The sequence below is a fragment of the Gymnoscopelus microlampas genome, assembly GCF_963454915.1.
Source record: "Gymnoscopelus microlampas genome assembly, chromosome: 19".
Lineage (NCBI taxonomy): Eukaryota > Metazoa > Chordata > Actinopteri > Myctophiformes > Myctophidae > Gymnoscopelus > Gymnoscopelus microlampas.
The window spans coordinates 33,123,123-33,139,047 of NC_139956.1; the positions used below are offsets into that span (position 1 = coordinate 33,123,123).

General features: G+C 43.9%; 2 protein-coding genes across 2 annotated transcripts in view; one reads left to right on the forward strand and one right to left on the reverse strand.

The window, feature by feature from the left end:
• dysf (dysferlin, limb girdle muscular dystrophy 2B (autosomal recessive)) overlaps window positions 1-15,925 on the forward strand; it is a 155,531-nt gene that overhangs the window by 45,617 nt on the left and 93,989 nt on the right. The window contains 15 exon segments of the mRNA XM_084043388.1: window positions 259-309; window positions 456-486; window positions 1,826-1,941; window positions 2,411-2,537; window positions 2,944-3,047; window positions 3,308-3,376; window positions 3,519-3,562; window positions 3,976-4,058; window positions 6,143-6,175; window positions 6,983-7,098; window positions 8,092-8,205; window positions 8,629-8,806; window positions 12,959-13,083; window positions 13,729-13,835; window positions 14,467-14,662. Coding sequence (XP_083899514.1) covers window positions 259-309; window positions 456-486; window positions 1,826-1,941; window positions 2,411-2,537; window positions 2,944-3,047; window positions 3,308-3,376; window positions 3,519-3,562; window positions 3,976-4,058; window positions 6,143-6,175; window positions 6,983-7,098; window positions 8,092-8,205; window positions 8,629-8,806; window positions 12,959-13,083; window positions 13,729-13,835; window positions 14,467-14,662 — 1,494 coding nt within the window.
• LOC311035098 (uncharacterized protein) lies at window positions 8,866-11,049 on the reverse strand (the record flags this gene model as incomplete). The annotated part of the gene is made up of 2 exons (XM_084043179.1): window positions 10,588-11,049; window positions 8,866-10,427 (listed from the first exon to the last, which is right to left on the reverse strand). The coding sequence occupies exons 1-2, from the start codon at window positions 10,838-10,840 to the stop codon at window positions 8,866-8,868; spliced, it is 1,815 nt and encodes a 604-aa protein (XP_083899305.1). The 5' UTR covers window positions 10,841-11,049.

Consider the following 15,925-nt stretch of genomic DNA (forward strand, 5'->3'; position numbering starts at 1 on the left):
TCTTCCGGTGAAAACGAATGGAATTCTGGGTAACGCAGTAATAAACAAACGGCCTGCAGTGACGGTAATGACCAGCAGAGGCTGCTAAAAATCGTTTTTTTTTAATCTGCACTGTACAACTTTAAGTAAGAAATGTAAATACTTTTTCCACCAACTGAATGGAAGTGTATGGAACCATGTACCAGTGTGCCCTAAAATCTTATGTATATGTATGTCTATGTCACCCCCCTCCCCCCCTCCATCCTCCCCTTATGTCAGGTGTGTGACTCTCGCTCTCTGAGGACTGATGCTGTGATTGGTGAATTCAAGGTAAGCCGACGATCCCAGAATGCCTCTTGTTGTATAACTATCAGTGCTTTCAGGTGAGACTCTCATCATAATGCTGTGTATGCCTGCATACAACTTAAATGTCATCTAATAACCATCGTGGATGTTTCCGATGTGTATGTTCACAGCTGGATGTGGGAACGGTCTACAATGAACACAGTGAGTATCCGCCGTGATGCACGATAAACCCTTCAACTGTATAGCTACAGTATTATGCTGCTGTACAGTTATAGGCTCAGTGGCGTGCACAGACATTTTGAGGGGCAGGTGCTCAAGTAAATTATACTTTTTTTTGTTGACTTGGTCTGCTCTTTTTTCCCTCTACACCTATACCTCTTTGCCAAAAATAGCCGATCTACAGCGCGAGGCATTGTGGGCTCGTTGTAGCACCACCTAGAGTCTATCTGTGCACGTCCCTGTATAGGCTAAAAGTATTCACCAATGAAAAGCCAGCTTAAACTGATGATGAAACTAATGTGGGGTTCAGGGACACCGGGGGGGTCCTGATCTGAATATTGGACAAAAGCATGTCTACTCTAACAATAAAGGTGTTCTTAGATTGGGGTCCCAGAGATTAAATATAATAATAATAACAATCGTATCAAATGAGACTCCATCGCTTAATGCATATCAAATTGGGGGGTGATTGAAATCCCACTCCCACATGATGCTCCAGAACAATCCGTTTAAGGACGACACAAAATTATTCTGAGATCCCCCCCCCCCCCAAAGCGGAGCCTAAATATACACAGTTATGTGTCTAATCATAACAGACATAAACCCCCAGAACCCCAGAACCTAAAGATACTCAGATATTAAGAACATGATACATGAATGCAACCTGCATTGAATGACACGTTGACATAGTAAAGACCTCAAATTATGCTACAACAGGAGGAGGCTGGGGAGGTGGAGAGAGTTTGATCACTGATGAGCTGGCAATAGTTTGCTTTTCTTTTTTTTGCTTTATTGTTAAATTAGTTGTACTTTTTCTGTAATTGTATTCTTGCTCTGTAAAGTACTTTATTATTATTATTATTAAATATACCATATACAGTACTGTAGTTAAACCTTTAAGATCGGAGGCGTATGAGTCTGGGACCAGCTTGACTTCCATGTTGACTCCTGCCTGCCTGAACCAGTACCTGCGTGGTCCATTTCCAGTTTTGAGATGCAAGGTTAAACTACAGTACTTGTACCCATAGCGTCCCTATTCTGGGGGAATCATTCACCAAAAATTGCCAATCTACAAGCTCAATGTATTGCAACGGGACACGGTGTGAGCTTGTAGATCAGACGAAATGTGGTGTAGAGGGGGGAAAAGTGTGGACCAAGTACAGAGTCCACCCCGGTCATCTAAGTATTAGTTTGCAGTACTAACTATAGAGGGGTTAAGTGGTTTGAATTTTGCTGAGTTGTGTTGTGTGAAGTGTGAGGGTCAATGTGGTCCTCTCTGTGACAACATGGTGACAACACACACGGTCCGCTCTGCTTCTAGGACACTGCTTCTTAAGGAAGTGGCTGCTGCTAAGTGACCCCGATGACCTTTCAGCGGGGGTCAAAGGTTATCTGAAGGTCAGCCTGTTGGTGTTGGCCGCTGGAGATGATCCCCCGGTGAGTGTGATCAGACATCAATCTGTTGAAAAGCTACTTAAATATGGCCAGGATTTGGACCTGACATCCTCAGTGTTAAATTAACTCTGAGAGTGTACAAATGAATACATTTACACTGAGAATTTGACTGTGTCGGCTGACCAATAACAAACTGGACATGTTTGAGATTGAAATGTCCTAAAAGTCCTTTTTTGCCTACGGATGCACTTGGAGGCAGATGCCATAGTTATAACATTGCAAACTGCATCATTGCTGCCTAAACTAAGTCGGGCAAAATAATGAACATCATGCTACTAATGTTGTCTTTACAGTGGTTCTCAAAGTGGGATCCAGGGACGCCCAGGGTTCATTGAGGGGGTTCCAAATGGAATCTGTAAGGATCTGTTATGGGGTCTGAGAGTTTGAGAACCACTGGTCTATTACACATGTAAATGTTTGACTTGTGTATATGTGTTTGCACGTGTGTCAGGCTGATAAACGTGAGTGTGTGGAGGAGAAAGAGGACATCGAGGGAAACATTCTGAGACCTGCTGGTCTGTCTCTCAGAGGAGCCGTCTTCAACATCAAGGTGTTCAGAGCAGAGGACCTGCCACAGAGTGAGTTTACACTGTGTGTGTGTGTTTGTGTGTGTGTGTGTGTGTGTGTGTGTGTGTGTGTGTGTGTGTGTGTGTGTGTGTGTGTGTGTGTGTGTGTGTGTGTGTGTGTGTGTGTGTGTGTGTGTGTGTGTGTGTGTGTCTGTGTGTGTGTGTGTGTGTGTCTGTGTGTGTGCGCGTGCCTGTGCGCGCGAGCATGTTTGTGTGACGATATTATTTTTTAACTAAACTATACCTTCACCCCCCCCCATCTCTGTCTCTCTCTCTCTCTCTCTCTCTCTCTCTCTCTCTCTCTCTCTCTCTCTCTCTCTCTCTCTCTCTCTCTCTATGTCTGTCTCTCTCTCTCTCTCTCTCTCTCTCTCTCTCTCTCTCTCTCTCTCTCTCTCTCTCTCTCTCTCTCTTTCTCTAGTGGATGATGCCTTCATGGATGGAATGAGGCAGATCCTGGGTTTTGACTCCAACAGGAAGAACCTGGTGGACCCCATGGTAGAGGTGCACTTTGCTGGCAAAACGGTACGCAAGATGGGAATATAATAGAAATGAATGGAATATAATAGAAATGAATAGAGTAGAACAGCATGACATGACATTGAAATGAATAGGGTACCATTGAATGGAAAGGAATATTTAGAACATAATAGACTAAAGTAGAGTGAAATAGGAAAGACTAGATGCAAAAAAATAAGGACTCAATGAATAGAATAGGATGATTATTGTCATTAGTTTACTTGAGAGTGACCTCACTGTGGGACACATCCTTTTGTCTCCTGTAGGTTTGCAGTAAAATCTTGGAGAAGAACGCCAATCCTCAGTGGAACCAAAGTCTGACCATGCCTATCAGGGTAATACATACAGTCACTGTACGCTCTCTCCATCTCTCACTCGCTCCCTCACTCACTCACTCACTCACTCACTCACTCACTCACTCACTCACTCACTCACTCACTCACGCTGAGGATAATAGATTTTTCCTTTTGTCCTCAGTTTCCCTCCATGTGTGAGAAGATGAGGCTCAGGATTTTAGACTGGTGAGACTCATCTGTCTGTCTGTCTGTCTGTCTGTCTGTCTGTCTGTCGCATTCACGTATCTGACTGTCACATTCGTCTGTCTGTCTCATTCAACTGTCTGTCTCATTCATCTGTCTGACTGGGAGAGGACATACAATGTCTTTCTTCTATCTTCATATCTTCATACTCTCATATATCTTCATATAGTCTCGGATATTTTGATATGCTGTACTGTACTCACTGTATCTTCATACTGCATGTATGTCCTCATACATCTACATATTTCTTCAAATGTCTTCATCATTACATGTTCCATTCACTTTAAACACTGTCGACAACCCATAGTTTATTCGCGGTAAACAAATAGGTATCCGAACAGTGATTTACCCAGCATGCTTTGCACCCCCGTTCCTCTCTTGCTTCCTCGTTCCAGGGACCGCGCGAGTCACAACGATGTCATCGGCACCGCCAACCTCTGCATGTCCAAGATCTCTGCCCCCGGAGGGGAGATAGACGGTGAGTAGCTGGTGAGATGGACTGGTGAGGACTGGTTTGTACTGGTCTGAACACCAGATCCGTGCCACTATCTATTCTTGATTGACCGGCCAGCTCTGATCTGTTCTTGCCTATATACTGTATATCATGTCTGATATGATATGGTCTGGAGCTGATATACCTGTAGGTCTAATCTCATGTGCCCTTGATTGGTTTGGTATGCTCTAATGCATCGGTTCTCAAAGTGGCTCCAGGGGTCCCCAGCTAAATTAGTTAATATAGAGTCACAATCATTTTTACCACTTTAACCATATTTTATACTTTGGCTATTCAAAAATAGCAGATCTACAATCTGCTATTTTTGAAAAATCTTGAAAATGTGTGCAAATCTTTGAATATATATATAGTATAGGCTATATCTTAACTAACATTTTAACCCAAATCTTTGCTGCTGGAGGTCCCCGGCACAAAACCTTTTCAGATGGGGGGGTCCTTGACATGAAAAAGTGTCAAGAGAACCACTACTACTTTTTTTTTTTCAAGGACCTCCATAACTCTGAGAGTGTACAAATGGATCGACAAGGCTACATTTGGTTCCATTTGTACATGCAGACCTGTAATGGTCCATTTGGGAACCCCCTCAAGGAACCCTTGGACCCCACTTTGAGAACCACTGCTCTAATGTTGGTTGTCTGGTCTCATTTATAGGCACGATATCCTATATCATTAACTCAAGCTCAATGTGTGTCTCTATCGCTTGTATTCATTGAATTTCATTCCAATCTCCTTGTCATTGTTTGCCATCGTTTGTTAAACGTTGCCTGACATTAGTAACAGAGTGATTTTCCTTGAGAGGAAAAGTTGAAACGTTTTGGATTGAAGAGCCAATTCTACTAGTTTTGGGATTCAGAGCTTGTCCTGTCCAGGAGTCTTGGATGCTGTGTGTGCTAACAGAGTTGTTGTGCTTTGTGTGCAGATGAGAGCATGCATTTCAGTAACACACACATAAACTAACGTTGTGTCATCTGCTGTGTTGTTGGAGACTGAGCCTGCAGCGGGAAATCCATCCGGGAATGATGGTTAATGATGGTTAACTGTTGTTGTGTAGTTTGCCGTACGGAGGTGTTCTCTCTGTTAAAGCTAACAGCATGGGCTTGTCTCCCCATAACACTCTCCCTGGATCTCAACATTAAAGGTAGTTCACGCCCCAAATTAATTTTTCCCCTCTATCGATTAGTCACCCCATGGAGACTTGAATTCATGGATATGTTTTAGTTTTTGTCGCATAAAGACAATAATTTGATGACCGGCAGTGGTTCCGGTAGGAGTAAGAGTAACGGTACGTTTTAACAGCGGGCGACTCTCGGGCGATGCCGGGCGACATCGTCCAAAAGATAAAGAAAATCCATCTTTCATCGCCCCCCCCGCCCACTTCGCCCGATCGCCAGCTCTCATAGACTTTCTTTATCTTTTGGACGATGTCGCCCGCATCGCCCGAGAGTCGCCCGCTGTTAAAATGTACCGTAAGAGTCTCCTTTGTGTCTCCTACCGGTCCGCTGGTCATCAAATTATTGGCTTAGGAATCCATCCACAAAATCCATGAATTCTAGTCTCCATGGGGTGACTAATCGATAGAAAAAAAGTGTTTTTTTGGGTGAACTATTTTCTTTAACCTATGCATCACTGGTGTTAACCATGGTAGTTTGATGAGCATCAGCTGGATTGAAGCATGAGCTTCTCAGTCTCTCGTGTTTGTGTTGCTTCGTCAAACAAGCATGTACGTATCCACGGAATAGCCATAGTGCTGGTGTTTGTACACTGAACGCTAGTTTATACTTCACGGCACGAGCCCTCTCCACACTTTCGGTTCCGAGAAGTGTTGTGTGATAAAAGAATGACACACAATACATGATATTTGTCAAGCGATACTTGTCTAAAGGGTCGTGCAATGACGTGTAAATTAAGCATCGTGCATCGGTGTGTGCCCCTGTTTGGGTTGAGTTGCGTTCAAAGAGAAGCCAGTCTCTCTCTCTCTCCCGCTCTTTGATTCATTTATTTCTCAACCTCTCCTCACCATCCTTCCTCTTCCCTCTCTGTGCATTCAGATGACTTGGCCCCTCGGACGTCGCAGTCGTTCAGTACGTTTTCCTCTCTCCATTCCATTTTGTGTTAAAGAGCTTTGCAGCGATGTAGCGAGTTTTGTTGGAATACTTTCATAGCTCTCTTTGTGTTTTATCTTTCAACTTAGATTCAGTCAATTTCAGTATTGTCTGAAATTAACATTTTTTTTACAGCATGCAGGAAGTCTTATCCGTCTAGAAGAGGGTCTGAGTGTGTCTGTGTGTCCGGAGCTAATCTCGCAAACTGCTGGCCGAATCAGCGGCAAATGTTTTGAGCGCACTGCCAATAGGCCTCATAAATACTTGTTTATATTTATTTTATTTTGCCAAGTGAACAAAATGCCAAACTTAAAAGTAGAGTAAGTGATATATATATATATATATTTTTGTTGTTGTTTTGTTAAAAAGGTTAAAGTACTATATTCTGATAGTAATCATTGCTACAGAGCGTTTGTTCGGTCACAGGGGTCTCTCCAGCTCTTTAGTAAACAGAATATAGTACATTTTCAGGTAGGTGACGAAATTAAAGCCAGTCAGGAGAGAGCACTGAAAATGCATTTTCTGTTTAATAAAGAGCTGGAGAGACATGGAGACTCCTTTTACTGAACAAACACTCTATAGCAATGAGTACTATCACAATATCGAGCTATTTAACACTTACCCAAAGTAAATCACTTACCCTACCTTTAATGTCTTAATCAAATCTGCTTCTCCCCTCTGCATTTTCACATTAATTTTGTTTAAAAAAAAACCCTGCTTTTCTACATGACGTAACGTAATGACGGCCATTTTGTGTCCGTCTCTCCTCTGTGTTGTGTCGCGTAGTGGACGACAGTCTGGGCTTCCTGCCGACCTTTGGCCCCTGCTTCGTCAACTTGTACGGCAGCCTCAGGGAGTTCACAGCCTTCACGGACCCCCATGAGGCCCTCAACCTGGGGAAGGTACTGTAACTAGACCCAGGGCCCCCTGACCTCTGGAGCATACACTATTATGCTCACAGTTGTGAGCACGTAGATCTGCTGCTTTATTGTCTCTGCCAGGCCGAAAGGCATGGCGAGAGTATGTTTTACCCCCTGTCCGTCCGTCCGTCCGTGTGTGTGTGTGTGTGTGTGTGTGTGTGTGTGTGTGTGTGTGTGTGTGTGTGTGTGTGTGTGTGTGTGTGTGTGTGTGTGTGTGTGTGTGTGTGTGTGTGTGTGTGTGTGTGTGTGTGTGTGTGTGTGTGTGTGTGTGTGTGTGTGTGTGTGTGTGTGTGTGTGTCCCCGTCTGTGAACAGCTAATCTCCGGCACTGTTGGCCCGGTCGCTCCGAAACTGTGCACACACACTCCCTGGATGCCAATTCAGAACCTCTGGCCCAATTTTTTCACTGGGGCCTGTTATAGCGCCACCAGGAGGCCAATTTGTGCAAAACCCATTTACTCCTACAGATTTTATCCAAACGTCATGCAAATCGGTACACAGTATCTCTAAGTCATGTGATCAACACGGATCTGTCCGATTTTCCATATTCCATCCTCATTGCCTAAGGTTGCCTTCCAAAGTTTGCAGGATTGGTCCGTTTTGAACAAAATGCCTCAAATCATGAACGTAGCATGCGATTTCCGTGAAATTTCACAAGCGCATTCCCACTAGGCCGAGGAAGAAATGGCACCCTTTTCACATTAGCCTGTTATAGCGCCACCAGCAGGTCTAATTTAGCAAAACACATTTTTGGAACAAAATGCCTCAAATCATGAATGCAGTGTCCGATTGCTGTGAAAGGCCTGAGAAGACATGACACCCTTTTCACATTGACTATTATAGCGCCACCAGGAGGCCACAATAACGTACCTGACCTGGTGGAGACCTGTGCTCCGAGGAGCACTTTTTCTAGTTCAGAATGTATTCGTATTGTATTGATCCTGACTCATGGGTGTGAACGTGTTGTCGCCGGCAGGGCGAGGGCGTGGCGTACCGTGGTCGTGTGTTGTTGGAACTCAACACCAAGCTGGTGGACAGGCTGGAGCAGAAGACTGAGGACATACCCTCAGATGACCAGCTGGTGGTGGAGGTGAGATGGATGGATGGGCAGAATATCAGAATAATCAAAATAAAGTCTTTTCGTTTTTCTGTTTTTTTTTTTAAATAGCTGATCTACAGCTCAGCTATTTTTGAATAGCCTGTGTATAAACCAAGTTGTATTAATAATAACAATCTGCTAAATATCGTAACTTATAACCAAAGCTGTCAGTAAAAATATAATATTTACCTCTGAGATGTATTGTTGTAGAAGTTTAAAGTATCAACAAAATGGAAACACAGAAAAGTAAAAAGTACCTCAAAACTGTAGTTAGGTACAGTACTTGAGTGAATGTATTTAGTTACTTTGCGCCACTGCATTTGACCTAGATTTAATGTATTTCTCTCTCTCTCTCTCTCTCTCTCTCTCTCTCTCTCTCTCTCTCTCTTTCTCTCTCTCTCCCCCCTCTCTCAGAAATTCCTCAGGAAGAGGAAGTTCTCTCTGTTCGCTGCGTTCTACTCGGCCACCCTTCTGCAGGACGTGGACGATGCCGTCCAGTTTGAGGTCAGCATCGGTAACTATGGCAACAAGTTTGACAACACCTGCCTTCCTCTGGCCTCCACCACCCAGTTCAGCAGAGCCGTGTTCGATGGTAGGTCACACTGCCGCCATGTGGTTAGAGCATGACACTGCAGGCACAAATTAACACAACTAGAGTAGCAGTATGTGGGCATGTTTCAGTCCTCTCATCTGTCCCTCAACAGTGTGTATTCTAGCCTTCATTTTGCCAAAAACTCCCAGCTTCATGTCGCGGAGGAGCTCATCCAGACTCCGTTTGAAGACTTTATTGACAATGTCTGGTCTGTCAGTGGGCTGCTGGTGTTCAAAAATGTTATTGAGGACACCTTCACTCCGTGAGTTTGCCGTAATGGTAATGAAGAGGTCAAACTTTTTGTATCTGGCTGCTATGGCAAGGGCATCTAGATAGTGCTTGTAGAGGTATCTGGGGCTACCAGTGTGTGAGCCTGGAAGAATTATCTGTTGACCAATGTTGGTGGCCTCAGTCTGTCCTGGCTGTGTTTGCTGAGTAGCCAGGGAATCAATCAGACCAGAATACTGGTGGGCCCTGTACTTGTCCTGTAGTTCCCTACTCCTGTAGTAGTTCATCCGGCAATTTTCTATTTTGGAGTATTGATCACAGAAGTATTCTTGAGCAAGTCGGGCCGACTTCAGAAGGGTGTTGAAGGAGTGGGTTCTCTGTTGTAGATGGAATCTGAAGAACTCCTGAAGAGTGACTTTGGCTGTGGGTGACTGTGCATGAACCTTTGTGATGGGGTTGTCGATGCTGAAGCCAGCATCCCCATGTGGCAAGATCAAGGGATAAGCGGCTGGGTCATACATAGGGTGTAGTGAATTGATGTGTGTAGTCTGGCTGTGATTAGGTACATCAACTGGAGTTCTGTACAGAACAATGTCTCTGGGCTCTGTCTGGCATCCTGGTGCAAAAACAACAACGTCAGGGACAGCAGGGTTGAGGTGACTTTTGTTTGCCCCCTGTGAGCTTTTTGACTTGAACACCATTTTCAGTGCCTGAGTTGGGTTGGCATTGAGTAATTCTGCGCCGGTTTTAAAGATTTTTACTAAAGGGTTAACTGTCTTTAACTCATTTTGAATGAGGGTTAAAGTGGGCTCCTTAATAAGGTCCTCTCCCTTAGCCTGATGAAGGCGGTTCTTAATTTCATTGTCCTGATCAAATACAAAGATTTGTGAGAATTTGGGTCGGTTATTGGTGTCAGGAAAGAATGCAGAGGGAGTGAGGTGGTACATTTGGCCACTCATCTTGAACGGTCGTGGCCCTAGTCCTTTGAATGCAATGATTTTACCGGTGACATTCTTAGAAGCCATAGACACTAAGCCATTGTACTGTCGGATGTTGGCCATGAATTGTTGGGATTCTGGAGAGGTCCTGTCAAACAGAGCTTGAAGTGCAGGAGGGGGGTCCTTGAATGGCTGTAGTTGGATTGTTCCGTAATGGCAACAGGCACTGAAGGTTTTGAGTGGGACAGGATCTTTTGAAAGTTTTGATGTTTCCCAGGGGAACATGACGGCCTTGCATGAAGTGCAGATACAATCCATTGCAGGTGTGGGAAAGGCAACTATTTCTGTGAGTTGTTGTGGCTGTGTCCACGCTCTTCTGAAGTGTTTATCCTTTGGTTTTGTCCTTTGTGATGGATGAGAGTGTGTTGTGTATTGATGGTCCTCATAGCGGCGTTCTGCGAAGAGAGAGATGGACAGCATGCATGATTAGGCAGTTGTGAAATGTGTGCGTAACATAGTAATTGTAATATTCTGTGTAGATGTAAGGAAAAGGAATGTGAGAGATTGGGTGATAGAATGCATTGGAGGGATTATGGGGTAAATCAAAGCACTTACTTTTGGCGGGGGGCGTCTGTAAGGAGCGAGTTGTCCTTCTGCTGGCGCGGTTGCTGTCACTGCGGTTAGCTGAGAAGTGGAGACAGTTGTGTGTGGGCAAAAAGGAATTAGCCGGGATGTTGTGGTATGCAGTTTGTGGTTGAGAGTATTTGTGACATTGAAGAGCGTTTGCGGCTGCATTTGCGCGAGCCACACGCTGGCGAGTGGCATTGCGTGTGCGTTTGCCCAGCATAGCTTTTTTGCGTGGTCCCATGGCTGCGTGCGAAGTTGTGGGTACTGTGTAGTAAAGTTTCCTGTTGTCTCTGTGTCGTTCTGTGTACTGCGTAGTAAAGTTTCCTGTTGTCTCTGTGTCGTTCTGTGTGCTCTGCGGGGGTAGGGGCTACGTGCAGTAGAGGGGGTAGGGGCTACGTGCAGTAGAGTTGCAAGGCAACAACACGTGGACGTGTGTGGCATTGGTAGCGTCGCTGAGGACACTGGCATTGGCCAGGGCATCCAGGTCCTTTATAGTGATGGCTGTGCCCCTGTCATTATGGTGATGTCAGATAGTGTCAGACATCTCCATATATGGAGCTGCCTATATCAGTTATGCCCAAATATGGGACCGTGATGGCTGTGCCCCTGTCATTATGGTGATGTCAGATAGTGTCAGACATCTCCATATATGGAGCTGCCTATATCAGTTATGCCCAAATATGTGGGTTCTCTGATGTCAGACCAAAATAAGCACCCGGAAGTGAATTTCGCGCTGGGGAAGAGATTTGCATAGTATTGGGGCATAATGCGTTTCATATTTATTGTACATCATGGAAGTAGAGTAACGGTATGGGAAGCAGCCGGTTCAGAGGCAGAATATTGAGGAATTTTGGGGTAAAATGTGGAGTTAGTTGGGCCATGTGTGTGCGTGGAGACCGCGCACACACACATGTGTAGCCCCATGAGTTTGGCCGTCAATTATAGGTGCAAGATGGCTGCCAATGACGTATATATACGTCTTTTAATTATCAGCTGTTGTCCGCCAAAGACGTATATATACGTCATGGAAAAAAAGGGAAAATATATATATATATATATATATATATATATATATATATATATATATTTTTTTTTTTTATTTTTTTATAATTTCAACCCTTGTCGAATTACGAACAGATTAGGAGCTAAAAATGTTCGAAGATTTGCTGCTCCATTCACTTCAATGTTAAAATTCAAACGGACAAACGATTCACTTTGTTTTTTGGTTTAAAACTACTGGTTTTGAGCTATATTGAAACATCAAACGACACATGTCAACGAGGTCAAAATGACCTCGTTGACATTTGTGAAACCACACCTGAATCTCATCTGTGATTAGAAACCATCTGGGGATCAATCATACTGGAGGAAAAAAATCTGTGGCTACGCGAACAGGTACCAAAATCATGGCAAAACCCTGGCAGAGGCTACAGACTGTTCTGAAAAAACTCTGGCAGGCAATGTGTTAATGTGGAGTTAAATGTCTTTTCATTTTATATTTTTATTTTTGAAAAACTTTAAAACATAAAACTATTTTATTTGCTGTTGGTTTATCTTTATTTACGTGTTTATATATCGTTCCGATCAAGTTGTGTGATTAGACAATAGTCAGAAATGTAAACAGCATTTTACAGCAAGGCACAGTAAGACATAGGGCCCTACTGTATCTTACCCCTCATGCCTTAACTTGCTAGGCATGTTTTACCATTTTGAAAAAACATTTAAAAATAGTTCAAATAGCCGATCTACAAGCTCACAACGTGTGGATGTAGATCGGTATTTTCACTATTTCAAAAATGTTTTTCAAAATAGTTAAAAATGCCAAAAAGTTGAGGCATAAGGGGTAAGGCTGCGCACAAGATACAGTGGGTCCCCTAGGCTAAAAAGTTCTGATATACAATACAAAAGCACTGGAACGTTTTACTGTAACATATCATTCTGCTAGCTACAGAAGCGACTGTTAGCGTGTTGCTAATTAAGTCACTCAGTTGGGCTGACTTTTTATAAATTGCCTATAGCCCTTTCCGCTGGAGGAGGCCTGCAACTACATGTGTTTGTGTGGGCAAATAAACCTCACAATCATGTTCACAGCTCTCATTACTGCTGCCAATAGCTTTAACCACATGAACCCTAGCGTCCTTATTCTGGGCATGTCATAATAGGTGACAATAGACACACATTTGGCAATAATACGTGAACATTTGGCAGCAATAGCAGATCTACAAGCTCACTGTGTGTGTGTGTGTGTGTGTGTGTGTGTGTGTGTGTGTGTGTGTGTGTGTGTGTGTGTGTGTGTGTGTGTGTGTGTGTGTGCGTGCGCGCGCGCGCGTGCGTGCGTGCGTGCGTGTGTGTTTTCCAGGTTGTCACTACTACTTCCTACCATGGGGTAATGTTAAGCCAGTCGTGGTGTTGTCTTCAGAATGGGAGGACATCAGACCCAGGATAGAAGCCCTCAACTTGCTGCTGGCTATCATAGACAGACTGGTATGATGGGAGTGTGTGCATGTAGATATGTATGTGTCAAGGTAATTATAATGAACTAAAACTAAAATCTAAACAAGGTCCATTTTTCACCACGAATAAAGGCATCAGCCCGTATGAACGAGGCATTATAGCTTGAATGCAAAATGCAAAATTTTGTATAATTTATTCATCATGATCCCGGTTTGTAAAGACCTTAAAACTAACTGAAATTACATAGAAATGTACAGAAAAGTTGTTTAATTGTAGTCTTTGTTACTGTAGGTCAAATGTGTGAAAGCAACAAGCATGAGGAGGCATTGTGCATGTATATGATTATTGAGCCTGGGCTATTGTAGTATCTATTCTGTCAAATTCTGACTGCGTGTGTGTGTGTGTGTGCGTGCGTGCGTGCGTGCGTGCGTGCGTGCGTGTGTGTGTGTGTGTGTGCGCGTGCGCGTGTTTTATGTTCTGTTTCAGCTTCTTGTCTGTGCAAGTAAATGTGCGTGTGCTGTGCATGCACGTGTGTATCCTCACCACAGTGCCTAGAGCAGTTGGACTTTGACTCTCTCTGTCTGACGATTTTGTTTTAAACACAACTATACTGTAACTTCACTATGTCTCTCTCTCTCTCTCTCTCTCTCTCTCTCTCTCTCTTCTTGTGTCCAGGAATCGAACCTGCGGCAGGTGCGACACGAGGTGAAGGCGGGCGCGGAACTTGACGAGGTGGAGCTCAGAGTGGTCGACCTATTGGATCAGGTCATCACCGACTGCAGGTAAAGCCATTGGCTGAATCCGCCGTCAATCTCAATGTCTAAGCTCCTCCATTGCTTCTGTGACTTAATTGTTACGATTAAGTTGAATGTGGGGATTTAACAGCAGATTTAAGGTTACAAGCACTATCATCACAATCCATTCATCTGTCTTTTATTTACCATTTTTTACCATTTTATTTTACCATTTTTATTTTACCGTTTGTATATATTATAGCATTTTTTACCATTCATCTGTCAATTTTTTTTGTTATTATTTGATTGGTCTATTTGATTCATTTAGAGCCTTAGACCATAAATGTTGGCGAAATAAAGTAACAAAGCGCACAATGACAGAAAATGCTCATCACAAGTTATCTGAACCTCAAGTGACATCTTGGAGTTGTTTAAAGCTGCAATTATTACGTTTTATGTCCTACTGCATTATGTCCTACGGGATTATTCGAACCCGGATCTCCCATGTGACCAAACGTCTGCCGCTTGACCGGTATGCACATATGGGCTTCAAGCAGTACTACCTGCCAAGCGTTAGGTATCACTACCCGGGACCAGGGGCTAAATATCTCTCTCTCTCTCTCTCTCTCTCTCTCTCTCTCTCTCTCTCTCTCTCTCTACCCCCCCCCCCCCCCTCCAGTCAGGAGATGCCCTGTCTGGACCAGTGGCAGTGTGCGACTCCATTGGACCGTTCCCTCAGACACTGGAGGACGCTGCACCTGCAGCAGATCGTGCAGGCGGCCGTGGACCTCAAACACGGACCGTCCACCGAGCTGTCCGTCGTGCTGGAGCAGGCAGAGGACTGGGCCACCAGGCTACGCAACATGGCTGAGGAGGTGGGTTTACAATCAGGGGTCCACACACTTTTCCATCATGCCAACAAGGACCCCAAGACAGCCATATATAGCCTCTGTTTGGCAAACAGCTTAGATAGGCTCCATGCACAGCAGCCATTTTAGAGAGAAATTGGGCCTCCTCTTGGTTCCTTCACAGGTGTTACCAATGATACTAATGAAGGCTCTGTTCCATTCTGGTCAGGGTGCTGATATCGTGCATGTTGGCTCACTAGAAACACTCCATTTTGGTTCCCAAATGGCCCCTTATGGTGGGTGTGTAACTCTGAGAGTGTACAAATGGAACCAAATGGACCCTTACGGGTCCATTTGGTTCCATTTGTACACTCTCAGAGTTATGGGGGTCCTTGAAAATAAGGCAAGCACTATGCCACACTAAATGGAACAGAGCCTTAATTAGTAATTATTGGTAACACCTGTAAAGCAAGTAAGGCAGGGGCCCAATTCATTCCCAATATGGCTGCTGTGCATATAGCCTATTATTCCTCTCTATTGGGGCCATTTTCACCCCCTGGTCGCCCCCTGGTGGCCGTAACTTTTACAACCTGTTGGTTACATAGCTTGGGGATGCCCAGTACAACCACAGCCTTCACCAGTGGTGGAAAGTAACTAAGTACATTTTTAAGTACTGTACTTAAGTACAATTTTGAGGTATCTGTACCTTACCTGAGTATTTCCAATTTCCAAGACTTTTACTTCTGCTCCACTGCATCTCGGATCCAAATATTGTACTTTTACTCCACTACAATTATTTGAAAACTTTGGTTACTAGTTACTTTGTAGATTTTGATTATTATTAGAAAACATACAGTAAACACACGATGCAACGCATTGTGAGCTTGTAGATCTGCTTTTTTCAAAAGATTTTAATACATTTTATACATTTGAAATGGGACATTCTGCATAATGGCTACTTTGTACTTTAGAATTCCTAACTTTTTTTTAGTATTTCTATATTGCAGTATTGGTACTTTTACTTAAGTAAAAAAAAGTTTGTACTTTTTCCACCACTGCTCCACACGCGCACGCACGCAGGCACACACACACGCACACATTTTTCACCTACATGTTTTGACCTCTTGGGTTCTGATGAATTGTGATAATAATCCCTGTTTCTCTCTCTTTCTCTTACGCACGCACGCATGCACCCACACACACACACACACACACACACACACACACACACACACACACGCACGCACACACACGCGCATACAAGCACGCACACATGTCTCTGTTTCTGTC